General features: G+C 34.8%; 1 protein-coding gene across 5 annotated transcripts in view; it reads left to right on the top strand.

Annotated features, from left to right (window-relative positions):
* TNFRSF19 (TNF receptor superfamily member 19) overlaps positions 1-27864 on the top strand; it is a 57892-nt gene that overhangs the window by 23737 nt on the left and 6291 nt on the right. For all 5 annotated transcript variants that reach the window (XR_010996296.1, XM_068181275.1, XM_068181273.1 and 2 more), the window contains 4 exons: positions 1622-1707; positions 24602-24766; positions 26026-26151; positions 26957-27059. Coding sequence is in view for 4 of the 5 variants with exons in the window: in XM_068181275.1 (XP_068037376.1) it covers positions 1622-1707; positions 24602-24766; positions 26026-26151; positions 26957-27059 (480 nt within the window). In the remaining variant the exon portion in view is untranslated. The remainder of the gene's footprint in view (positions 1-1621; positions 1708-24601; positions 24767-26025; positions 26152-26956; positions 27060-27864) is intronic.

Genomic DNA, 27864 nt, shown 5'->3' with positions numbered 1-27864 from the left:
ACTCACAACAACTTTTGATACTACTTGCAGCCACATGGTAAATCGATTAATGCTTTTATGGCATATTAATATATATGTATTGTAGGGCTTACTTACTTGGCAGGGAGAAGATTTTCTTATTCTGTAAACAATATAAGCTGAATTTTGGAAGATGAGAAAGCAAAAAAAAAAAAAAAAGGAAGCCACATTAGCAGATGAATTAAAGGTAAAGCTAAACTGGAGGGCCTGGGCATGCTTCTCAGTATTCCAGCCTAGAATGCATCCTAGATAGGTGTGTTGAGTATGTTTTAAAATGAGAGCTGCTTCCACAACCTGAGTTTTCTGGTAGCAAAGCTGGAAACAGGAGGAGGGAGGCAGTAATGGCCATGGCAAGGGTAATCATGGAACATCTGGTCTGTATGGTTTGGGTAACAGAACTTTAAAACACACCACCGCTCATACCTATATTTTAGTTTAGATGCTGCCCAAACAAATGGAGGATATAGCTAGCCTAACCAAATAGCTTAACTGATGTTTTACCTCTCAGCAGTCTTATGTATTTCTTTTTTGCATGGGTTTCCAATATGCCATTCTCTGTTGTTCAGCTCCAAAACACTACAGTGAGCACGTCAGCTAAAAACAAATATTAACACATTTTGTTCAGTGTAAATGATCACAGTGACCCCTTCAGTCTTGCAGCCTATGGATCTGTTTCGGTTCACATTGTTAAAGCAGGAGTTTCTTGAGCAGGTGGAAAACTGTTTGCTTTAGCTGATAAAAGCTTCATACTTTAATGGCATTTGCAGTGTTAGGAATGTAACATCAGTAGAGTTAGTACCTTTTATTTAATGTGCCACTACCACTGCAGAAAAAATTCATGTACTCATATTGAAAAGGCCGCTGCTGCTGATTCTGTCTTAGTACTAATGAATGGCTGAAAGACAGACAGACACATTTGATTAGGAGCTGTAGGTAAGTTCTTTAGAGGATGTCATACATAAAAATTTGAAATATATAAATCTGAAGTTCTGCTTTTTCTTTGGTACTACTCTTGTTCCCTGATTGGGAACGTAGAGTTTTGCCAGTCACTGTAGGCAGTATGCTCTTCAAACATAAGCTAAGGAATAAAGTTCTTGAAGGGTCTTTAAATAAAATGTCACTGATATCCAACCTGTTATATATTTTTTTAGGTGATAATTACCTTGTAATATACAAATCAATCAATTCACTTCTATTTTTTAGACATGTAACTAAGCTTGCATAAGGTTAGTTGTTAATGCATGTCATGTATGTTGTGATCTGTGTGGAAAATGGGATATTGATTTCTGTCCAAAATCTCCAGAACTGTTCATTTCTTCTGTGAATATAAGATTACAGTGACCATGCTAACAGATCCAGATATTTTGGACTAACAGATCTAGATATTTTCCTCAATTTATTTTTGATCTGTCTTGTACTATTAATTAATAGCTACTGTGTTTTTGTTTACTTTTATTTTCTTCTATTTCCTGATTGTTTGCATTGAGACACAGATTGACAAAACTTGCAATTATAGAAGATTTTGTTAAAACACCTGAATTATTTTGTGTGGAATAATAACTGGTTTCGATTAACTATTTTTTCACATTCTTTTATCTTCTAGATTTTATAGGAAGACTAAGCTTGGAGGCTTTCAAGACATGGAATGTGTTCCTTGTGGTGATCCTCCTCCTCCCTATGAGCCTCACTGTAAGTGCTTTTTCCCTTTAGAGTATTTTCTCTTTTAACTTTAGAGCCTGGCAAAAAAAAAAAAGACAGTCACATTTACGAACTCTTTTTAAAACTCATTTTCTTAATTTAGTAAATGATTTTGTTCATACATTTCAGCAGGTCCAGTACTATTATTTAGAAGTTCCCACGAATAACCAGTCCCTTGCAGATAAACATTCCTGTCACACCACATGATCAGGGAGTCTTGACTCCACTTCTGATCTTGTCTTATAATTTTTTAATTTCTCTGTTAATGCCAAAAGAAAAGCAATCTTCCCAGACTCTCTGACAACTATCTGGTAGGGTAGTATCTTTTCCTGACACCCAAAAAGGTATTTGTTGATAACTTTAAAAATAACTTTTATACTAAGGTTACAGTGAGAGAGAACAATATAGATAACAACTTTATATTCTTGTATACTGTTAAAAGGAAGTAAGTAATTGGTTTCTCTATTTGTTTTTTGCCAATGAGAGAATTAATATCTCTTCAAAAGGATAGGACCTCTTTATTCTGTAGCAAAAGCCTTGTTAACACATCTTCCAAGACTGTTGGTGGTCTACATTGCATCATGATTTTAGTTCAATGAAAAGAGTGAACTATTATTTTTTGTGTTTATTGCTGTTTTATAAAATAAAAAAATACATGTGATTCAAGATAATTATGTGGAAAATCTTGGGTTTACTTCTTTGTTTCTGTGACTGGGAAGTTAATGTTTTAGGAGTTTTTTTCCCCTAGTTCAAACCGGAACATTTGTTTATAGAAAGAATAAATTATAGAAAGAATAAGTTTTATAAATTTTCTGCTTTAATAAATACACACAGTTTCTTATAAATATTCTTTCCTTTTTTTAGTTGTGTAAAATTAAAATAGAACCAAGAGTATACTACTGTGCATTAAACCCATACTTTCTAATAGTTTTATATTCTATTAACTTCAATGAAATAATTCTTCTTCAGCATTTCATGTATTGCTTAGATAGTCTTTTTTTTTTCAAATAAACCAAACTTTCTTCTTTTGTGTCCATCCTAGCTTTAGTGCCTTTTGGGTAATAAACTTCTGAAACCTGATTTTCAAACATTTTCCACATCTGTAAAAACTTTTAAGGACTGCAACACTCAAAGCTGGTAAATCAGAGAATAAGTCAAATAAGTTCTAATGTTTGCAGCAGTAACTCATGCCCATGTATAACATAAGCCTAGAAAGTAAATTCAAATATGTTCAACTATTTTTGTAGTCTAGACAATATATTAAAGTGTTTAGAAAGAATGTTCTTCATATCAAACACTGTCGGATTTGATGCCAAGAATGAAATGCTGATCTCGACTTACTGAAGTAAATCACTCAAATTCAATGAGTTGCAGAAGGTATTTCTAGACAGAGTATAGACAGGCCATTTCGTACATGTATGTATTTTAATTCCTTCAACTAGGCAAATTCAGTATTATCCCCTTTAACTGTTTTTACTCTTTTTTATCTCAAAAAAAAAAGAAAGTTAGTGAAATGTCATAATCTCATTTTATCTGTTCTTTTTTCTCTTTTCTTCTTTGTTCCCTTCTAAGAAAGTGTGATCTTCAAACATGAATTCTGTTCTCTAGCATAATTGAAGACAGGGAAGAAGAAATTATCTCCCTTATCATTTGGCTTTGACTGTAATTAGTGACTTGTGTATTTCATATTTTTCAAAGTCACAAATTATTATTTTGGAAAGGTGATGAAAGAACAGTTGCCAAGTCTTCTGAAATAACTCAGATTGTTTAGTTTATAGTGATTTGGCTTTTGTAATTGGGTCTGAGCTTGGATCCTAAATTGAACCATTAGTAAGCTATTATTCATTTTAAATGGACAGCAGGCAACCCCATGGAAAAGAGCATTTTCTCTGGCACAAGCTGCAGTGGTAAATCCAGATTAGAGACATTTTCATTCCCTACTCTCATGGCTGGCACACCACCTTTGGCTAAATTACAGAAGTGGTAACAGCAAAGTTGTGAAAATTGGCAAGTATTTCTAGCTTTTACAGAAGCAATAATAAAAGGTTTGAAATCATTAAAACGTTTGTTATTTGCATAGTAACCACCCATTAAAATCCTAAATGACAGAAATCCTACATGAAGTACAGTTGCCATATGTTGCTGTGCTTTTCAGAAGGCTTTTGTTCAGAATTTGTGGGTTGATTCTTCAGGTTCTAACAGCAGCTGCCTCAGTTTTGGAAAGTGTATATGCCTTCCTCAAGCAGCCTAGGAAGTTTTTCCTACAACAGCTAAATGAACTGAAGTACTTTTGGGGTTTACTTAGCATCAAATAGAGGGAAATTTAGGTCTAAGTAAAAAATATGATTCTGTAAGGATACATAAATAATGTGTGGAACATTTTCCATGTAATGCTGAAAATGTTAGTAGTCTATTTCAATAATGGATATATTTTGATAGTTAAGACTGCATTACTTGAAGCTAAGTGGAAACAGACTATTAAGTGTGGGACAAGCTCTCAATGATCAGAGAACTAAGTTCTAATTCTCTGCCTTTCTTATCCTTCTCTCTTTCCACTGTGAAACAGAAAGTCAAATATTAGTGCAGCTAGCTCTTATGTTACAGATGAAAAGGAAAAGTTTAAATGTCCTGTTTCAATGAATTAATTGTCCTCCAAGGTGTGTGGCAATCTTTTGTTTGCTTAAGAGCATTACCATAAGGGCACAAAGGCTCACAGCCCCCTACCTGGACTACAGATTCATGTTAAAGCTGAGACATGGCTCAAACTCTTTCTAGTAGCAGTTGATTATTACCCAGTTAGCTATAAATCTAAATACTTGCTTTTATCTCCTTTCTGTAGACATTTTTAAACAGATCTGGTTTAAATATTTACTCATGAAAAAATGGGTTTGTGAATTGCTGGAGGCAAAGTTGAAAGGATTCTGTAATGAACAGGTAAAGAGAGTATTAGAGGCTAGGAGAATTGCTATCACCTTTGTGCAAACTTTAAAGGGGGACACAATGACTTATGTGTGTTTTTAAAACGTCAGAAAATTAAATACACAATTATATAGTTATATTTTAATTTACTTAGTTCAGGTAAACAAACTGTACAGACCAATCTTATGTATTTGGTCAGCATCTAAACATTAGAAATGAAAGCATGTTTTTAAAATTGTGATTTATGCTCACTTTTTAAACTGAAGACATTTTTCCTCACCTGAAGACTTTTTTTTTCTCATCTGAATGACAGAATATTCTTTGAATTGGGAATTAGAGTGGAATTAGAATTTATCAAAGATGTAAATTCTGAAATAGAAGGTAATATAGACTGTCCAAAAGTGTTGAAACAGTAACATTGATATGGTTCAGTGATTCTTTTTTCTTAGTACCAATTTAGATTTGCAGAGTTCACTGTCCTGTCTGCTCAGGCCACTGTTGTGCTTTCCCCACGGTTATGCTTAAACTGTTACTGAAACTGCTCAGTAAGCTAGACTGTGAATCTATCTGTGATAGAAAAAGAATTAAAATAACTCCCTTCTTAAGGTTATTTTTAAATCTAATGAGCTTGTTGACCTCAAAACACTTGTGGTGGCACGAGTTAAGGAGAGATGTGGGCATGGTTCAGGAAACGAGCACATTTTCCAAAGATACCATTGCTTTCTTGGAACAACCATTATGTTTTCAGCTAGTCTGTCTTAGCAAATAAACAAACAAACAAACAAAAAAACCCACCAAAACAAACAAACAAAAACAAACAAAAAAACCCACCAAAAAAAAAAGCCCACATCATTAGAAGTCGTACTTGCCTTCTTTCAGTCATAAGAAGATGGTAGATTAAAATTGAAGCAAGAGAATCATTATGTCAGATATTCTTACAATTAAGAATTTTGTGTTGTTCAACTCAAAATGCAGAAGAGCCCTAGAGTCACAAGAATCCTTTAGTTTCTGGACAGGCTTTCTACTAAGCAGAAGAGCCTGTGACATGGAACTTGTTTGAGATATATTACAAAAATAGTTCTTAGAAGTTCCACATTAATGTTCTTTTCCGTATCAATCTAAAATCAGTGATGTTCCCCTTTTATATGCAAATTTAATGTAGAATTTGGCTGTACAAACCGGAAATTTGGAATAAATTGAGAGTCAAGGCAATGAGAAAATTAACACCTAGAAAATTAATACAGGAGAGTATTTTATAGCCAATCGACCACCAAAAGAACAGACTTTTTCCTCTAGTAACCACACTGTTACATTTATAAAAATACTGATTTTTTACATCATGAAAAATTGCACAGATTGTCCAGCCAAATTCATTCTTCCTTCTCTATGATTATTTCTGCTAGTCTTCATGGCATAGATCAAGGAGCATGAGAATCTGTGGGGGGACAGGATCAGGGAGGGATACCATTCCTTGTGGAGCTTGGGAAACTAGCCTCTACATGTTCCAGGAAATAAACACATTCTTTGCTTCAATGAAGCAGAAATGTTTTGTTGAGTAAGTCACAGCAGTGGACATATCTGCAGTTTGATTGTAACATCATGTGCATTTGAAATAAACCGGCAATCAGGTCTAAAATTGCTACTTTTTTTCACCATGAACCATATTGATTTCAATTCTAAACAATGTCTCAAAGTAGAAAATAAACAGCTTTACTAAGGTGAGGAATAAAAGTAGAGACTATGGCTTGTTGAGACAAAATACATAAAGAAGTTTATTAAATGTGAAAACATTACAATTTCATGAGACATCCATACCTTACCTACATTAAATTCTGTTTTTTTAAGGAACCCCTATGACATTTTGACTGCCTTAACTAAGATTGATCACAAAGTTCCCTTTACAGTTTTCTTGTGTAGCTGTTTTATTAGTTATTTTCTGTAGGTTTACAGTATTGTTTTTTCTGGGAACTAAATATAAGGGTCCTGGAGCTGAATGTCACTCTTCAAATCTACAAGGTATGTTGTTTCACTAATGAAAAGTACTATAGAAAGTTCAAAATCTGGTGTTATTTCCTTCTTGCTTGTGTTAAAAGTAGATGGTGTAGGAAAAGTAAGATTTAAGTGGATCTACTTATTTACATTAACAAGATTAGGATCTGTGACATTGTAAACTTTCATGTGAGTGTAATGGGCATTGGGGATATGCAAGGACTAAACATCAGAACAAAGAAGATAAAAAGCTAGAAATTTCAGTTTGCAGGGTTATAACTCATATTGTTTTGTAAGGGGGTAGCTGGAAGCTTGCTGGCTACCTGTGTATTCTGTAAAATACTTTCACTAGGGGTAAAACAGAAAAAATCCCACTGTCTCAGCTTTGCTGAAGCTTTTTATATTATTTCATTAAACATAAATACATACATTTTTAACTTGAGAGTAACTTTTGGATGACATTCAATTCCATATTAGTTCCTCTGTTTATATAGTAGATTTTTAATTTATTTGTGTCACTTTCTTCTTTCAGTTTACAGAATTTTGTGATTTTAAAGCTGTCAGGCTCCAGATAATGTTTTTCCATCAGTTCACTTTTTCTGTAATTTTATTTGGTTGCTTTGTACAGTAAACTTTGTATTACTAATGCAAAGCAGCCTTTCAAGGAAGGCTGCTTATGTGCATGAGGCAAATGGCATCTGAAAGTATATAGCAAGTAAAATTATTCTTAATTATTTGGTTCTGTTCCAACATATATCCCCTTCTTATTTCAGTATTTGTTCTGATTTGAGGTTACCTAACAGCACCTCTCATAGTCCTCTTTGCCATTTTGAACACTGATAGAAAGCAGCTGGAATATTGCATAAACCTTTCACAACATTCATAAGCAGTGACAGCTAATTTAAGTACAGATAATAGCATCATTAGCTTATAAATATCAATACTGTTTTATTACAGAGACATTGCCTTCCCATTATTTCAAAACTGAAATGGAGACTTTTGTAAAAATGTAGTAAGTCAGTCTGATATTTTCCATATGTGACCTGATGATAGAATACCTTATCTTCAGGAAGTCTGAAACAAATTCCACGACATGTTTAAGAGAGATGAGAATTGCTATTCATATCTTAAAAAGTTTTATTACAATTTTATTTCTTTCACTCATCATAAAGAGAATTAAGCTAGGAAACCTAAATGGTTTTACTTCATTGTCCTTGGTATTTGAGTTGGTTCTGACCCATTGGAGTTCATGTATACCTTGGAGTCAAACAGCTCCTTTTCTTTCTGTTCTGAATTTACTTTATATGTTGTGTTCTACTTCTAAAAAAGTTGTAAAAAAAGAGAGGGCAGATTTTTCTTTATTTTAATAACAGAGGTATTACCACTAAAATGAGTTTAAATAGTTCTGAAGCATTACTTAGTGGAGAGGAAATTCAAATACATTGCAGTTTAATCATGTTCTAAAACTTTCCCAACTTTTTCCTTGCATGCACCTCTCACTTCTGTGCCTATATATATGGAAGTACTTCATTATGTAGCTTGTTAACACTACATATGTATTATGGTTAGTAGACAGAAAGGGTCAGAATTGTTTCTCTCGTTTCTATCTGCTATCCTGTCTATGCCTCTTCAAAAAAAAAAAAAAAAAAAAAAAACAAAACCAAGCCTAAACAAACCAAAAAAACACCACAAATTTTCCATAGAAGAAAATTTAGCTTATTAATTGAAATGGCATTGCAAGGAAGTGCAACTCCCAAACCTAACAGAATTTCTGTTAAACCAGACACTTTACCAAGGAATCAAAATTTGGAAGCTGAAGCTCTCAGGACATCCAATCAGTTTAAACTGTTGAACTTCTGCCCACTTTGTTGCACTATCTTTAAATGTTTTCCAACATTCAGTTTATTTTTTACAGTGGAAAATCTGTTTTATCAGAAAGATTTCTAATCACATCTATTACATAGATGTGCATGTTAATTCTGCATAACTGTAGGTGTGAGGGCTCTTCCAATGAATTGATTCACTTAGTAGTAACTTCTGTAGAACAGAAGTACTTAGTATAGTATGTCTACTCTATCATGAAAGTCTACACTAACCTCAAGTAGTGAGTGTTTGAAATTTCTTGATCTTCTTTGATGCTCTTACAATGACAATAAGCAGGGTCTTTATTTCGTGCCTGGTACCTAAAGTCTAACTTCGATTTCTTTGCACAGGGAAATATCATTTCATGAAGTGTGTTTTAAGTAGCCCAGTTCAAGCTAGGAACTGAAAGAACTTGGGCTAGTAGCAAATGCTTTAGGGGTATCTCAGTATAGGTAACATTAGCCCTGTCAAGTATCTAGAGGTATGCAATGTGTAAATATTCAAATAGACCCAGGATTCTGGCTCCAAAACTGCATCACCAACTGTCCTGCTTGACACCTACCTTACTGCAAACAATTAAAAGCCCAAGGGACCTGCAACATTTTACTTGGTCTCCAGGAGTATATCACAAATTCTGGGTCCAGGAGGCTTGGACACATTGCAGCTTTAGTTTAGGCCAAAAGGTATGATTTACCTGCTTTGCTGTGACTGCCCTGGAAGGAAGTACACATGCATGGACTGGGCAGGATGCTCTAAACAGGACAATACAGACCCCTTTCTCTATCACAGCTGATCCAAGAGGTAATGGAATTGGAATTTAAGGAGGCACCTCCAAATTTCTCTGCACCCTTCAGTGGTCATGCAAAGACTTTTGCAACACTGAGCAGTTACGTGCAGCTGCCACCGAAGCCATCAGGATCTTCAGGCTAATTGCCCTGTTGCTCATCTCTGAACAGTCTGTTCTGTGGTGCCTTCTGATGGCAAACTCAGCAGAGCAGGTTGGGATAATGTCTGTATGTCCTTTTCTTGGTGACTTGAGTGCAGAATTCTTCCCTTATCTTGTGTACTGACTGTGTGTTGGCTCCGCGCCGTTACTCTTTGGTTCTTACATCACCAGTGTTCTGTCACAGGTGTGTTCCCAGCACTGAGGATGCAGCCCAGATGTTGCCCAGGTGTTGCCCTGCTTGGCTCTGCAGGGGCTGGGCCTGGTTTGTGATCCTGGTTTCATGCCTTCACAAATTAGCATTTTGCAATACAGCTCAATGGCTCTAAGTTTGCTTGTTGAGATAATTACACTTTTTATAATTTTCACATTCTGACTGCAACCCAGTCATGGTTAAATAATAGAATCTAATTTACTACTCACAGCTTTTCAAAATGAGGGGAAGAGCATATCTGCTCTGTTTCCTGTTTGGATATCCTGATGAAAGTATACCAGTAAGACTGTTCTTTTTTTTGACTACAATTTGTTCAAACAGTTAAGAATTTGAGTTGTGTTTTTGAAGTAAAGTTCAGGCTATAAATTAGTGAATTTCCATTTAAATTATCTGACTAATCAACTCAACTCTATTCCCTACTTCCTGCTTTATGTGTGTAAAGTACAGGTGATTAGGTCAGACTTTCTATTTCAATTATTCTGTTCTTTAATCTCAAATAATGGGCAGTCCTCTGTTTTGGTTGTTACTACATTTGTATTATTAGATGCATTGAGACTGACCAGCAAGTCATAAATGAGGTCTATTGATAATATTCAATGGAAACTTAAAAAGCTGAATATGACACTGTAGAGGCTTTTCAAAGGTTTAATGCATTGCTTCATGCACTATAATGAGCAATCCTCTACACCAGGGAATGAATCTACACAAAAGCATCTCTAGAAGACATTCTTCTGTGTTAACTGGTATGGGTTTAGCCCCTTTTAATTCAGAAATGTATTGTCTTCTTGTCTTTTCCTCATTATAATTGTATTTACACTTCTGAAATGCAAATATTTTCTGTGTAAAAAGACAAAATATACCTGATGTACAAATAAATATTTCCGTGGAGTATGCAAGACCAGGGTATGGTTCAGTAACAGAGTTGGCAGTAGAAGTACAAAGCCAAACACAATTTGGATTTTAATGCATGCATCTTGGTAGTATTTCTTTCTGGAGGCTTTAGACAACTTGCTTTGGATCCACCTTTTCTGTGTGTCAATTTCCCAGCAAATTGTTAAACCTTTCCATTTAACTGCATATGGTAATTATAATATGTGGTTTTTCTTTTGACAAAACATGTTTTTTTAGATGGATTTCACACAGGTTTCCATAATTAGGGCTGTGTGAGATGGATTGTGACACATTCTTCTGGATCAAAATATAGGTAAAAAGTTCCATAGTGAGGGCCTTTTATATATGAAGGAATGCTGTAGCTTGTGCACCAGAGGAAAAATACCAAACTGGAAAAGCCTAGTTCTGTCCTAGTCCTTTCCTGCTGTTACTTTGTGCAGGCTTGTGATGTAACAGAAGTGGGATGCAGCCATAAGGTTTTCTGTTCCAGAACTGGATGAGCTTGTGTCCCACACTATTGCTGATCGTCTCTCACAGACATTGCTGCAGTTACAAAAGGCTTTCTTGCTCACAGTCATCTCCTGTCATTCTACGTCACTCTCTTTTAAGTTCCGACTTAAGAACTGAGTTGGCTTTGTTGATTGAAAACCTATCAGAGCACTAGGTGGTTATTATTGAGGACATAGATCATACCTTTAATGCCTGCATCACTCTAATGTCTGGATCTGTACAAGAATTTTCCTTCCTGCCAGTTTAGTATTCTTTGGGGAAAACTGCTTTTTCCTTCCTTGCCACAGAAGGCTAGATTTCTGAGACCAGGGAATTCGCCTTCCATTGCTTTTAACTATTATGTATTTAAGCATGGAAAATGTTGCCAGTGACCCATAGGTGTGACAGTTGTCATTTTTGTCTGCTAAAAATAATTTCAGAAATTGTCAATTTAAGTGTTATTGTAAACTTTTAAAGATACTTGATAAGAATAGAATTGTGGGGTTTTTTTCAGTTTGCTTTCCTAGGTGAACACAGTGTATCTGTATTGTTGTCATTTATCCCTTTTTAATCCTTTTGACCACAATGACTATTTTCTGTCTGTGCAGACAGAGTAACAGAGATCTCAGACAAAGAATTTTCAGATTTTACAAACACGAATGAGTAATGAAGAGAGACCCACATTAGTGCACTTACTGAGATGAGAAGGTTGTGGCATAAACTCCTGCCACATTTGTTGATGGCAGAAAATGTACAGAAAATAAAATAATGGAAAACAAATTATAATTTCTGAACCTCTTGAAACTGTTCATTTATTATGATTGGGGGAAAGAACAGAAAAAAATTAATACTAAAGTTTGAAACTTTAAGAAAACCATCTAATATAAAATCTAGATTAGTATTAGCAGTCCCTACTAAGTAAGGTGTTAGCAATATAAAAAATTATTTCAGAGTGAGTAAATATAATGTAAATGGCTCCATAATACAGATGAAAAACATAGAATAAATTAGGAATAGAAATGTCTTTTTGTAACACTACTTGTTCATAACCTCTGGAAATGTAATATATCACATATATATGGTCATAATCCAGTAAAACTTAAAGTAGATTAAGTTGACGTGAAGTTTGACCAAGCTGAATTGCTCAGAGTGGCCTTGACTGTCTAGTTTCAGCATGAGAATTGCACTATTTATATGTAATCCATTTTTATCTGCTAAGACGTGTATTAATGTATTTTGGAGAGAACGCAGTATTCCACAGTGTTCTTTGAAAATACATTCCTTGTTTCATGCTAGAATATGATGGAAAGTATATATCTTAAAATGGAAGTAGAAATGTCAGCATGTGATTTTTAAAATAAATTGAATCAAATTTCATTTATTTCATGAATTCACATCACAAGCTCATGCAGCTGATAATGGGAGTACACACAAGGAGTACCCATCTGGCGTTCAGAAGGTTTTATCTGATCAGTTCATGACAACACATAAGGGCATATTTTGTATCTTTGCTCTAACTCACAGCTGGCAACTCTATCTGCTAATCCCAGTGAAAGCTGCAGCTGGAAATGCAAAATTACTTTAGAACTTGCATATCCTTTCCCAGAGATGTCTGAAGCTTTGGACATGTGTTTCTTTTATGATTCCTGTTAAATTAGGGAATTGTTGCATTAAGAGTGAAGTCAAGCAATGAATCCTCGAATACCCATTGTAAGACCATGTTTTATATAAAAAAAGAAAGCTAAGTGTGACCAAAAATACTTAATTTTGCATGCTTTCATGTAATAAAAACTCACTGTAGAGCTCACTTCTTTATTACATTTAAAGTGTCCTTATTACAGAATGATAAAGTAATCACTATTCAATTCTAGCTTGTTCATCTAAAATATGAACAAGCAGTTTGCAAGCATATTTAGTTTTGTTTCTTGACACTGTTAAGTACAGTTAGAACATTAAATTCTCAGCTGCAGACTATGAGAATTTCAATGTGTTTTTTCAAAGCAGCTTACCATACTTCAGTTTCTAGTAGTAACTTGTGCAACCTTTCATCTTATGAGTCAATCCTATAATTAGTATCCTTCTTTGCCAGAGGCATACTGCATGTTTGTTTTAGGTACAGAAAGTCTGCAAGAAATTTAACTTAATCATTACTTTTTAATGTAAGAGCTGGTTAGCTCAATTACACTAGATTAAAGTGAGCTTGAAATTCCTGAGTTACAGAGAAGGGGCTAATCTGTGACCTGTAGTGAATAAGTACTATTTCCTATGGTTTTTCCCTTATGTGCACTTACTAATGTGGGTAGTCCTTCAGCCCAGGCTTGCAGTAGCTATAAGCAATTATCTATTTTCTGTATGGAGTGGATTTGCAAGTTTCTTATTTAACTTGGCCATTAGGTTATTCAAAATTATTCCAAGATTGCATGCATTGCAGTAAAGTTGCAAAACATTTTTTTTCAGTTAACTTTTACTTTATTGTTTTTAGGGGAAATCTGAAAAAAAAAAAGTAGTGGTTACACCTTTTCAGTATTTTTTAGACAATTTCCAATTACAGAAGCATTAGACTGCTTTAAATATATTAATTTAATAACATGGTTTTAAGCTGCATTCAGACCGAAAATACTGGTTCAAATTTATCTCTCACAATCACATAGGGAATGCTTCCATTAGCACCACTTCAGAAGCACTGAGTTTTGGTACCTCTGGTATAAATGCATGCTGACTGCTGTGACTTTGGGTACAGAGTCCAAGCTGTGACTGGCATGTGAATATAAAATACTGCTAAACAAGTGCACAGTTGTGTGTTGGCATTTTTAATTCTACTTTGTGCTGGTAGGTACTATTTGACTCGATGATCTTAAAGGACTTTGTCAACTTCTAAGGATTCAATGATTCTAAATTGTACAGCTACAAAATTCTTTGGCTGTGTTCCACTTAAATTTCTTGTTTTTAAGAAAATAGAGAAGAAAACATGGAATCCATCTGGGCTTAGACTTTCCATACTGCCAACTCTCTATTGAGAAAATCATTGTCAAGCAAAAGAACACTGAAATACCACACCAGAAGACTGGAATTGCCTGGAGGACTGGAATGTATTGGAAATAGGATAAAATGCAATAGCCTTATAAAGAGAGTTGTGTGCTGGGGACTTTAGCAGTAATGACTCGTTATAAACCAACACCTTATGAGCTTGGAGCAGCCTTATAGACGGGCATAATGTTCCTACAGATCACTTGGATCCTTCAAATTACTGTCCTCTACTTTGCTCACCTTTAATTTTTTGGGTGATAGACCTCACACATTCTCACTCTTACTGGTTCACTTGTGCTAAAGCAGTGATCTGCCAAACTCCTCTTTTACAAAAATTGTAGAATCATCTCACATGTTATTTTGGGCAGTGACATGTGCCTTTGAGGTATAGTCCGTGACTATTTCCTAAAAGCATGAGCTCTTTGTTAGAGCTTTTTTAACTAAAGGGTTCTGTCCACCAGTTTTAGTAAAGTTTCATTTCAGTCCAGTGGTGTGATTTTTTGTGCATATTACTGAATGGGATTTGTCGTTGCCCTGTCTGCATGTGGAAATTTAAGATAGAATTAGTGCACCCTAATTTGGGCATCTAAAAGTTAATGCTTAGCACTGAAGTTGCCAGCCCAAACTCCCAGTCAGGGGTGAGAATTAGGTACCTCAAGAGTTCAGGCAAGCCAGATAACGTAAGCTTCAGTGACTAACACTAAGCAGTCTTTCAAGTCTTTTCAGAACAATTGCTTCTCAGGAGATTCTGTTCCTGGCATAGTTTTAAAAAAAGAGCCTAAGGTGACTAGCTGGGTCTGACTTTGTCTTCAGACCTTCATACTTCTATAGTTATGAATTTCACCTAGATGCCAATATCAGGTTAGATGAAAACTACAGTTCAATACTGAATAATTGTGTTTGACTCCCTAAAACCTGATCTTATTCTTTTTTCTTTTTAATTAATTTTAAGGAGGAAAATTTTTTTTTTAGTGTAGATTTTTTTTTCACTCCTGCTATATAAGTAAAAACACAAATAAAAAATTTAGAATTTTTTTTTTTTAACTTTTTGATAAAGTGTGTCTTACAAACCAAAGCCCGTATTCTAAGAGTACTTGCTAAAGTTAAAATATGCCAGAATTGAGGCCTGCAACCATAACATTCTCTCATATATAGTTACTCTAATACAGGTTGTATTTACATTGTTGCATATTATTTCCCACTGGGCCTTTGTTCATTTAAAGCACAGGATACGCAAAACCTAAAATTCTGTATTTTCTACACTTTATTTGCTACACACTCTTTTGTATTCCATGCAGAATGTGATGTATTAAATAATGCTGGACTTTTCTAGTGTTCTGCCACTTTAAAGAAGTTGTTACAGATTTTGCAGTTGTGACTGACTTTTATCTTTACAATGGAAGTGGTGTAAAAATGTTTAACATCTGTTAACAAACTGAGACAGAGGAAGTCAAAGGCCCTCAAACCCTTCATTGATTCTTGACAAAACTAGAGTAGGATGCCACGTTCTTGACTGTGAGTATGTATAATGACTACATCTGTGAGCTGGTGATCTGAAGTTCACTCTATACTCAATGGAGAGATTAAGGGTGGTGTTTAAAACAAATCAGACTAATTACACCCTAAAAGAGCCTTTCTCATATCCACACACCCCTCCACCCCTCCCCATCCCCTGTAGAGAAAATTCAGGTGATTCCCTCCAAAGCAGATCTTTGCTTTGGTCAGATGAATCTCACCTGCAGAGCCTGACTTTTCAAAGATAACCTTTCAGAATGTCTTCTGTATTCTATGGCTAATTCCTACTGACTTCTGTTAAAGAGGGAAGATGTTATGTTTCAGATTAAGTAATGTAACACAGCAAGGATCTGGTGTATATCAGCCTTTTGTTCTGTATAACTTGACTTTATCCCCACAGCTTTAAGTGGTAAATTAATAACTGCTTTTCATAAGCTATTTTTATTTCTGATGTCAAAGCTCCAGCTTTTTCATTTGTAATACAGTTTGCATGTGTTTGCATACTGATGCACTGTAGGTAATTTCTTTGCAGTAAATCACATAAATTATGATTTTTGCAGTAATAAAACAAGCTGGGGATGCATGGCCAACTTCTAACATAGAGGTGTTAACCTCTATGTTACAGAATTTGGAAAATTTATAGTTAATTCCATGTATTTCATGTTACTTTGCCCCCTAAAAAAGTGGTTTTAAAAGATCTCAGGATTGCAAAGTTAAAAACTTTAAAAATAATAGTAGCATTGGTTATGCAACTCTTAACCTTAATTCAGAATTGTAATTCAGCTCAGCAGAGTGTATTATGAAACTGTCTTAATTGCATAAACATACTTTTTGTTTTCCCTAGTGCAGACTTATTTCTCTCCCCAACATGTGCCTTGCGTGAAGAATTTAAGGTAACGTAGTGATATTTAAACATAATTGTAAACAGGAAAAATATACGTGCTGAGCAAGCCTAAGTCTAGTTTATTTAATTTTTTTCCAGTCTACATATCACGTGACTGTCGGCTGTGCAAAGAGGGGCCCTTACTCCTTCTGCCAAAGCTTTACAACTGGGCAAATTCTTCTGGAGAGGAGAAATAAGCTTTTACCTATCTCAGCTTCTAGCCTATGGCTAAAACAGTCTCCATGAAGGTGGTAGAAGAGTCTTCATTTCATACATTTTGGCAAAGAGCTCTTAAGCTTTCTCATAATGCAGAAACTCCATTGCCTCCTCTTTCAAAAGTTGCATCTGAAAGGCATTATAAAGCCATGCTTGTGATTTGTCTCTTAATTTAATTTTAAAATAAGATCATAGATTTTTTTTCTCCATGGAGTTTTAAGTGAAGTGGAGTCTCCTCTCTGCCTCTGAGTAATTTATGGGAAGAGCAAAGTACATTATACTTCTCCAGGTTTCTGGATCTATAGGCTGAGCATGATGACATAAGGAACTGTGTTACTCATATGTCAGATATTTCAGATTCTCTTCTGTATTTAACCTTTTCTTTACACTGTATAGGAAGTATGTGACCTAATACAGGCCTTTAGTTTCCCAGATAGATTTGGATTTTAAAATTACAGATTTTACAGCTTAACTTTTGCATACTTAAGCCTTGTCCATTTGTCACTTTTCAAAATGGATACCAAAATACAGTGGCATCAATATTTTATGTGTATTGATTTTTAGATTACCCTGAATTATCTGCAATCTGAAAGTTGTGAGTCTTCTGTATTTTATTTCTCATATATTCTCTCAATTTGGAAATAACCTTTTTAAATTTTAATGTAATAAATAGTCCAGTGTTGAACACACCTGCACACACATATGTATTCCTAGATCTCTTTTGAGTACTGATTTTTTGTTGTTCATATCTAATAACAAGGCTCTTTCTGCATGGGATTTCTAATACTTGGAAGAATTTCCATAGCATTTATATTTTTCATATTTGGTAACAAAAAATATTAGTACATTACAGAGAGTTTGAAGAGTGAAGATGTTTCTAACTACCAGGATTTCGTTTTCCTTTCCCAGTTATTTCAGATTTTAATTTTAGGCCAGGAGGCAACAAGGAAATGGTACTAAAACTTCATTGAATATTCTGGTAGCTGCTGAAACATCTAGCTCTCTGGACTAGATAAGTTATTTGGCCAATTCAAGAAGCTGCTTTTTGACCAAAATAAGGAAATTATTCCTGCACTGAATTTCATATTCAATTCAATATTTTTCTTAATGTATCACTTATTCATATATTTGTTTCTCAGTATAAAATCACTATTTTCTAAAGCTTTAGAAACTTTATGAATTAATTGTATCACAGTATACTCTGCTATTCTGAGGACAGAACAGCTTGCAAACAGAAGTGACGTAGCTGAGTACTGTTACCTTTACAAAGCATTTTTAAAGCAAGGACAAAAGCCATAGTTCTTGACAATGTATTGCATAGACATGTGCAATATATATTGCATAGTGATGTTTATGGAAATTTGTGTCAACAAACTTAGGGCACAGGCTTGCAATCATTATGAAATCTTTTGCTTTACTCACCGGGTGTTACCACAGCTGAACCAGGATAAGGAGGGAAATATTTGGGATAGAAAGTAAAGTGTTAGAAAATACTTCTTGTTGAATCAGAGAGGGACAAAAACTCTTATGACTGATTTACATGTAAGTTTTTGCTCTACTGGGATTTCTACAAATAAATACATAGATGTATATGGAAAAGCATGTATGTTCCCTGCCTAGGGGCAGGCTTAGCTGCTCTACCAGCCCTCAGTCATGGTCATAGGACACAGCTTTCCACACTAGTATTTCAATCTACTGAAAACCAATCTATGCACCAATCCAACCTCATCATACAGCAGCTTTAAGAGCTTGTTTGAACCTTTTGGAACAGATCTGTAACCTGTATGCATGGGATTCACAATGTTCAATTACGCTTTTAATTAACGGAAGTTGGTTATTCTCTATTGGCTAAAGAGACAACCTTCAGACATGCTTACTCTTCTGTTTACATGTGTGCCATTGTCATTTAACTAGTGAATATACAGGTAGATTCTGAAGGGTTCATGGCCCCCCTCTCCTCCCTTAGCAAATGGGTGATGGCAGTAGTTGCTCCCATGAACGTGGTTTGCTTTTCAGCAATGCAAAGTCCTCCTCTGCTTATGTGGGCAGTGTCTTGTCCAAGTGTTTTGGGACTGAGAGCAGCAGAGTGTGTGCAGAGACTGAATAAAGCAGAAACTGTCATAAACAGACCAAATTGATTTAAATTCGGCACAGGGATGTTTTTGTTTTCTAACTGGGTAGTCCTAAAGATTAAATAGGACCGCACATACAGAATACAAAGTACAAAAATACAAAAAGATACTTCATGCTTTCATTTTCTGTTGAAAAGATGAAACAGCTTTCATAGCCTGTGTGGGATGGATAAATTATAGAGTTGGATTTGAACAAGAGAATAGCCTAAAATAGCATGTTCTATTTCACAGAATATATATTGCAAAGAATGTGGTTAAAAGTACAAGTTAGAGGTGATGTAAGAACATAGATTTTCTGCTGTATCTAGCAATCTCATATGTTCTGACATAAGCTTTATGGGACGTTGTTTTAACACATGAAAGCACCTAAAAAAGAAGTTACATTTTCAAGAAAATAGGTGTTGCCCACCCTCAACTGTCTGCGATGTAAATTTGGCTTCTAGAAGCAAAAGTCAGAAAGGAAATTGTTGACACCACCACAGTCATTAACAGCAACACAAACCTGGTGCCATCAGATCACGCTGGGTGTTTCCAGTTTATGGAGGAGACATCTGTCTTTTCTCATTAATAACCAGTTATGTTGGAGGCGGGTAGAATGTGTAGTTCAGTGGTGACAGGATTTCATCCCACTTCCTCTGATTTTTTTTTTCTTACTCTTGGGTGTTTTCAGGTTATATGAGGGTAGCAGTGGTCTGAGCTGTTACTCTCATGGGCTTTTATATTCACATGACTAGACAATTCTTGAAGTTGGAAGTTTTGTGTATGAAACAATGCTACTTTTGTGCCTGTACAGTGGCTCAATTTAGATGACCATAGTAATACCAAGATTTTACATCTCTGAATTGCTAAAAGAAAAATGTGTAGCAGAGGTTGACTATGCCTTACAGACACTGTGGTGTGTATCCAGTACTGTGGAGTTCATATATATTTTAAATTCACATACACAGTGCAATTGTTCTACTATTTTAAACGTAAAAGGCTGTCAGCAGCTGGAGTTCATGAAAATACACAGTGCAAGAGAAATGGTCTTGGAAAGGAATAAATCAAATTTCAAAGATTTTAATTTATAAGCATATTTCTCAGGATTTCCAAACAATGGATAAATACTTGAATAGTCATTTTTTTCCCCTAGGGCTTTTTGGTACATTTATTAAAAAAAAAACAAAACCAGCAAAATAAAACAAACTAAAAGAAAATAATTATAGCCAGCACTTGGAGCACATTTGAAAAATGTGGTTTGACATGATGAACTTTTGGGTGTAGGCTGTGCATGCAAAAGGCTTTTTACAGATGTTGGGAGACTCTGTCCCCAGTGTTTACCACAGTCTCCAACAGTTTAATGTTTAATAAAGTTTCTTACCTCCTGCTTGAAAGGTCAGGAGAAGGGAGCCAATCTGCTGTTTTGTAAAGACTCAAAGATATATTTGGGGAAACTTGCTTTCCATTTATGTTGATTCTCAGTAGTATATAAAACATACATATTTAATCTATATATACAGATCTTGTACATGTAGTATCTGAATTGTCTATATAATATAGAAGGATATAGAATCCATCCTTTTGCTTATTTGGGGCTAGGTAAACATACTGCATTACTGCCTTCTTACTTTTACATGAATAGAAATGTCTTTTTTTTTTTTTTTTTTTCAATGAAGGAATTTCTAAGATTTCAAAGTGAGCCACATTGCCTTACATTGGCTTGCCTTTTCTGTGGATCAGGGGCACACACACAGATAGCCACTGCAGTGCAGCTGACAGGCAGCAACTTGTTAAATTACATAACTTGAGGGTACGTCTCAGCCCTTAATTCTTGTCAAATTAAGGTTGATACCACTGAGTTGGGCCATTCTATGTAAAGGTCATGGGAAAACAGTTTTTGTAATACTTGTTCCCCTGTTGACTAGGAATTCTTTTCCCCTGTTGACTAGGAATATCCATATTCCAGGAATTAACAACATTTTAACCTTTGCTTCTTACTTCCTATCCTGATAGTGACAGATGGCATTCTGTACAATGTTACCATATTATTGCTTTTAAGTGCAGTTCGGATTAGCTTTGTTATTTTGAGTAAACTCTCTTTATGTTAGCATTGACTTGACAGGTTAAGAAAGAAACTCAAACATAATATTCTACATTTTATTCTCCTCAACTTTAGTTTAATATGTTTCCTGTATCCATGGAAGAAACATACAGTGTTGCAAGTTCTGTTTTCACATGGTTGATCTACAACAAAAAGCTTTCTTTTAGGTTTGCTGATTCCAGTAGCGACTGTAATTAATCATGGTTCTGAAAGAAAAACTGGAGAAAATAAACATGAAATCAATGACAAAGGAAGTCTTTTTACATTTTGCCCTGTCTCTTGTTGTTAGTATAATAGGCCGAAAATTCAGCTATTCTGTTTATTGGCAGAAATTTTAGTGATACAGCTGGGATTCATATGTTCTACATTAACAGAGTTACTGCTGTTAAACTGTCTTGGATTCACAGAAACTTTAATTGCTTTTAAGGACCACACCTCTGCATATACTGCCATTATAATGTAATATTGGTAAATTAAGGGAAGAATCTGTATTTAGGTTTACTGCTCAAAATTATGCAGGAGACACTTTGGTATTTTGGGTAATTCTCCTTCAATGTTAGCATATTTTCAGACTATGTTAGAACTAAGTCTTAAAAAAGGAAATCAATTTCTTGAATAAAATATGGATAATATGCACATGCTTTCCACAATCAGAAAACAGTGTACACCTCCTCCCTCTTTTCTGAATGTATCCCATCCAGTTCACAAAGTGTGTAACTGCATATTTAAATTTAATCATGTAATCATCTAATAGATGTAAGTACAAGTTTAAATTTAAAATGCAACTCCTTGTTTTACTGAAGTGGGACCATTAATTCTGTGAAAAGAGTTTATGAAAATGCATACATGTCTGAGTAACACTGAAAGCAGAGTTCAGCAATGCCCAACGGGCCACTTCTACAATAGCAGTCTGCTTCAGAAATGTTGGCCTCTGCAGGGAAGATCACTATCATTATAATTAGAGCTAGACTACAATGGACTGCTCAGAGTAGCTATTCCAAAAAGTTCTTTCAAGGTGAAGATGAGTGCTAGGCATTCTCAGGAATAGAAAATTGCTTTCTCAAGTGAAAAAAAAATCAACAAAATAAATCTTAAATAGCTAGGTGGCTAAAAACATTTTCAGTTTTGCCATTCCTATTGAAAATGAAATCACTGTATTTCCAGTTTTAATATTGCTGATGGACATGAAAGAAATATATAATTTATATTTTCCTAGAATACATAATATGTAACCTTACTTGAAAAGAGATGTATTTTGTAAGCACATGAATAGAGACAAAAATATAGAAGCTCCATCTCCTGTGCTCTTTTTCTTTTTTGTCCTTTAAAATTGACAATTCTTTTTTCTGCAAATTATGAAGGCCTAATTGTTATGAACTGTTTAGTGCTCTTATGTACATTAATGCAAATAGATGTACTGATATGAAAAATATTTGAAGATATTGAGATCAGTTTTTTTTATTGTCTGTTTTTTAAATACTTGTGCAGTCTGTCTTTAACCTTCTAAAGACTAGATCAGGCAGTTAACTAAAATTGAAAACCTGATACCAAAGCACAGTCTGATCTTCACACTAAAGCCAGCACACCTTGCTATATAGACAGGATTTTATATATATTTACTGCTTCTCACAGATATCCTGGAACTTCATGCAGAAATTTCTTCAGTCTGCTAAAGCTATAAACTTAAAACTACAGCTGCAAGAATCCTAGAAACTGAGTGAAAAGTTTTTTCTGTGGGAGATTGAGGTGCTCCTGCCAAGAGCATTCAAGTTATGACAAAATAATTATGACACTTATTGCATTTCCTTTAAAAGTAACATTGGAGATTTGGAAAAGAGGCCATAGAACTTAGCTCTGACTGAGAAAGGAGCATGGCTCTGTCCTGTCTGCACACTCCCTCCAAGGATTTGTACAAACTGATGAGGTTCCCCTGAGCCTTCTTGAGTTTGAGCTATCCCAGCTCTCTCAGACTTTGATCACAGGAGAGAGAATCTCCAGTTCCTCAGTAATTTTTGCGGCTTCTCTGTTGTACTTTCTCCAGTTGCTCCACTCTGTGCAATTTGGCAAGTTGAAAGCATGTAAAAAAATCTGCTATGAATTTGCTCTTCAGATTTTGATGTGAGAGTGGAACATAATAGTACAAATTGAAGGTAAATGGAAATATTTAAGCAGATGTAAATGCAGTAACACTTGTTTCTCTTCATGCAGAAATCAGGAAATGAACAACTAAACTTTCTTTCTTCTGTATAATGGCCATGATCTGATCTCTCCACCTTTTTATATTACCCTATTTACTAGCAACTACATGATACTATAAGCTGCAGAAACAGTTTTTATTTTATACATTTGGTGGGTTATTTCTTTAATTTTCTGGATTCATTATTTCATAGAATAGAGTGTTTTCTTTAAGTGGTCTAAAGTCTTAGAATTAAGTCGATTTTTCAAGATGCCTAGGTTTTGTCAATCCCTATAGGTATTATAACAAAGCAATATGCTATCACAACCCCTTTGGTGCCCATGTTTGGTATGTGTAGAGGAAATACCATAACTATTGCAGAAAATTATTCCTGAGTCATACTATTCCACTAGCTAGGCTAGGAAGTTCTCTCCTGCCATTATGAAATTGCAGTAATGATATTGAACCATTGTATTTATGTACAGTTTGATTAGAGGTTTTAATATACTCCGGCAGACATTTATCTCACAATTTAAACTTATGACTGCATGGACCATTTCTTAGGATATTACAGTCTTTAGGTTTTAACCAAATATCTTGTGGGATAAATAGGCACAGTAATTTATTTTTGAAAGTTAGTAAAATATGGTTTGTGGTTTCTTAAAATGTTGCTGTCATAGAAGTATTCTATGTTTTATTCATTTTGTCTTATTGAATTTAGGAAGACTTCACAGTAGATTGAAATAGGCTGTCAAAATTAATAGATTGTTTAAAAATAATTTAATTTAAAAATACATAATTTAAGACAGTTTCAACAGTTGTAGTTAAAATTTTGATCCTTTAAAAATATTTCTCACTTTCCACTTAAAGGTAAAAACATTTGTAGCTGGAAACATTGCTTAAGTCTTCACTAATTTGGGTATAAAGTTAATCTGTTGAATGTTGACTAGGGGTATTATCTAGTATTAAAAAAAAATCACTGAAGAAAAAGAGTTTGCAGAGTTGAAATTCTGGGTTTGATCTTGGAAATGACCATGGTGTCATGCCATATGCAACAAAGCAGGATGATAATTTTGACAGCATTTGAACTTCTGTGGATGTCTCAGTGCCCAGAAAGTTTCCTTATTAAGGGAAGTTCCTGTATTTTTGCCTCCCTCTAGTGGATCACTCTCTCAACTCTGCACTAGGAAATGTTCTCCATATTAAATTCATGTGGCATTAAACATTCGAATGTCTTTGTTTTCATGGTGAGGATCTGATTCCATTCTCATGGACAGTCTGAATGTGTTTGTGTGCATCTCCGCTCATTATGGCACATTTTGCAATATATCTTTTCTAAGATTCCTTTTCATACTGAAGGTGCTGATGATCATATCTATCTATATGTGCAACTAATGCTGCACATATAAATAAGTTTTCTTTTTTTCAAAAAACATTCTCTTTTTTTCCTGTGCCACAAATCTCTTCTGTTACCCAGACTTTCATTTACATGACTATTTTCTGGAAATGTCTCCAGTTTGCCTTAATTATTATTTAATTATATTTCAGGTACCACCAAGGTAAATCTTGTGAAGATCCCTTCAACTGCTTCCAGCCCTCGAGACACTGCTCTGGCAGCTGTTATCTGCAGTGCACTTGCAACAGTGCTCTTGGCTCTTCTCATCCTCTGTGTTATCTATTGCAAGAGGCAGTTCATGGAGAAGAAACCAAGTTGTGAGTTTCAAATTTTTACTGTTTCTTGGTGATATTTATAGAGTAGTATTATTTTGGCAGATCTCTCTGTAGGTAAAGCAATGAAATGTCTACATGTTTTAAGCAAGTTGAGCATTGAGATGGTCAGTGTAGCAGAGCCCAGGACTCCATCCAAGTTTGCCAGCTCAGTGTGGAAGTTTCAGCTGCTATTGAGAAAATGCTGTGTAAATGCCCAGAAATACTTCAATTGCATCAATCCCATGCCATACTCTGCTAGATGCTGCACAGATACATTTGGACTATTCATGATGGGACATTACAGAGTTGCAATGTCAATGTGGAAATACCAGTTTGGAAGATCAGTGCATCAAATGTTATTGTGAAATACAGATTAGGTCATTGAGATAATGAATATGGCCAGTGTAGATGAGAGATTTGTCCTTAACAGTTTTGGTTTTATGGGCATATTCAAGATGAATTAAATGCCTGAGACAGATTTGTAAATTTATTTTAAATCCTTAACTGCTCATCAATGTAATTTGTTTATAATAAACATTTTTCTGCCTCTTAATATAATTTAAGGAAGAAGAAAGTGAAAAGAACTCTAATTCCCATTTATAGTTTTATAAAACTTCTATTAAAATATGTTTATAGCATCTAATGAACCCTGGATGCCAAACAAGAATACTATCTAGGATGAATTGACATTACTGCTGCTCTCAGCACAAGCAGAATTTTACAGAAGTTTACAGAGGCATTGTAAGAATTGTTCCTACCCTAGAATTGCTTTACACATGAGTTTTGAGAAGTTCTGACACAGTGAATTCAGACTTCATTTAGTGAAGTGCAGTAACTTGTTTGCCTTGGCCTACAATTATAGAGATTAAAGGCAGTCTGCTGTTAATATAAAACTCTTTAAGATAATATAAACAAAATCCCAGTGGCTGAAAGCTGACTCTGGAAAATTTCAGATGGGAATCACGGAGAATCATTAAACACTGCAGAAATATAACAGTGAATAAGATATACTCTCAAATCATCAAAATGAGAGCAGATGTCTTCCTAGAGGAAGCTGTAATTGAACCAGCTGTTCTAAGCTTTGTTGCAAAATCTGTGGTTTACATTATTGGAAGCCACATGGTCACTGTGGATCTTTCAACTGGAAAATGTATGGGCATACTTTATAGCATGACAATTACACATTTTGTAAAGAAAGAGAGCTCTGAGCAGGAAAAAGGGTAACACTTACTGACATAGATTTTTATTCACTTTGTTTGAAGGGTCTCTGAGATCACAAGACATGCACTACAATGGCTCTGAATTATCATGTTTTGATAGACCACAGCTAAGTGAATATGACCACAGAACATGTTGCCAGTGCCAAAGAAGTGCATCACAGACATGTGGTATGTTATGTCTACTGAAAGGTGACTTTATTTTATCTAACACTTGAGTTGTGACAATTCTACTGCAGAGCTAACACTGTCAAACCAACCTTTGTCCTAGGCTAATTTTTTAACAAGCAGAAAGGATTTTTAAGTAGCTATTTGGGGCTTTTTGTTTCTTCCTGTATTTGTTTCAGCGACTTCACATGAAAAAGAAATTAAAATGTCTGTCTCATTTATTTCTGATAAAAATAGCACTGCATATGGCTTTGAAACTTAAATTAGTGTGAAGGATTTACCAGAGAGTATCTAAGAATGTGGTATGAATGCTAAAGGACATTAACAACCTGGACAATTCAAATCATTGCCATTTTGTGAAGTCATATCAGAACAAATGCAGTTATGACATTAAGAAACAATAATAAGAATAAATAATAAGGCTATAAGAAATAATAATAATAATTAAGAAATACATAGTTTAACACAAAAGCACAGGCTTAAATATCATCCAGATAGCTTTACTCAGAATGCTTCCACTTATGTGTATTCAACTAAGAAAATTAATTTTAAAAATAGTACTCGTGACTGGCTTCTATGTTGCTACTAGAGGAAGGACTTGGCTGTTATAAATATTTAAACTTTAAAGGAATAAAGATGTTTCTAAAAACGTTTTTACAGCAAGAAATCTCTTGCTGTAAAAACATTTCCTCACACCATGTATTATAATGTAACTGGCAAAATAATGCTCAAATTAGAAAAAATCAGAGACTAAGTTTATACAGAGCTTTGATAGTTTAAACACTTAAAATGAATTTTCTTTCCTTAGGACCAGTTCATTTGATTCCCTCACTGTGCTGTGATGAAACCTGTAGCATGGAGCACAGCACTCAGAGTTGTGCTTTCCACTCACAAACCACGCTCCAAGAAAGGTAAATTAGTTTTACAAATGTGTATTGAACATGAAGTATTTTTTATGCAGTCAAATTAATATTTATACAGAGACAACAGCTGCTTTGAAGAGGAATGAGGCATTTTGATGAGTTGTACCCATATCATCCCATGTTGTGCAAGAATAGGTTTATGGTGAAAAAATTAAGTATTAGTAAATACTGACTTGATCCATGGGTTTCTCTGAAGAAGTGGGTTCTCTCACAAGCAGATAATGTTCCTTCTACTCTGTGGTACCTTATAGGCTTTGGCCACCCCCTCTTCTGCTAATGGTTAGCAAGTTGCTGCATAAACCCATGAATCTGGGGGAATTGAGGTACAGTTCACAAGTGGCATGACAACTTTTTTAAGGAACTCTTTAGGACTGCAAGATTTGAAATATCTATTATTTCTGAATTTTTAACAGGCTTTAACTTTTATTTTCTCCCAATCAGCTAAGTATAGTAGTAATTATTTTTACAGCAGGGCCACGAGCTAAATATATAAAATTTATGGTGTCCTTCAGAGTTTCCTGGTTACAGATTTTAATACAGGATGTATTTATTTCTTTTAGCTAGAATTATTTTCCATATAAGGTTTAAATTGGTCTTCAGCTGTTTTGTTCTTACAGCCACATGTTACTAAAAATGTAGAGGCGGCTCCTTCATAAGTATTGTTTGTGCAAGGTGACTTAGCGACCTAAGTACAAATATCTACGTTTTCTATAACAACTTGTTTAAATACCAACAAGCTTGAGTCATCCTTGTGTACCACCGAGGCTGACAAATTGAGAGTTGTGTACTTTTT

The sequence above is a fragment of the Anomalospiza imberbis genome, chromosome 2, assembly GCF_031753505.1.
Source record: "Anomalospiza imberbis isolate Cuckoo-Finch-1a 21T00152 chromosome 2, ASM3175350v1, whole genome shotgun sequence".
In the NCBI taxonomy this organism is placed as follows: Eukaryota; Metazoa; Chordata; class Aves; order Passeriformes; family Viduidae; genus Anomalospiza; species Anomalospiza imberbis.
Note: the sequence above shows the minus strand (reverse complement) of the source record. Positions and strands in the feature narration are given on the sequence as shown.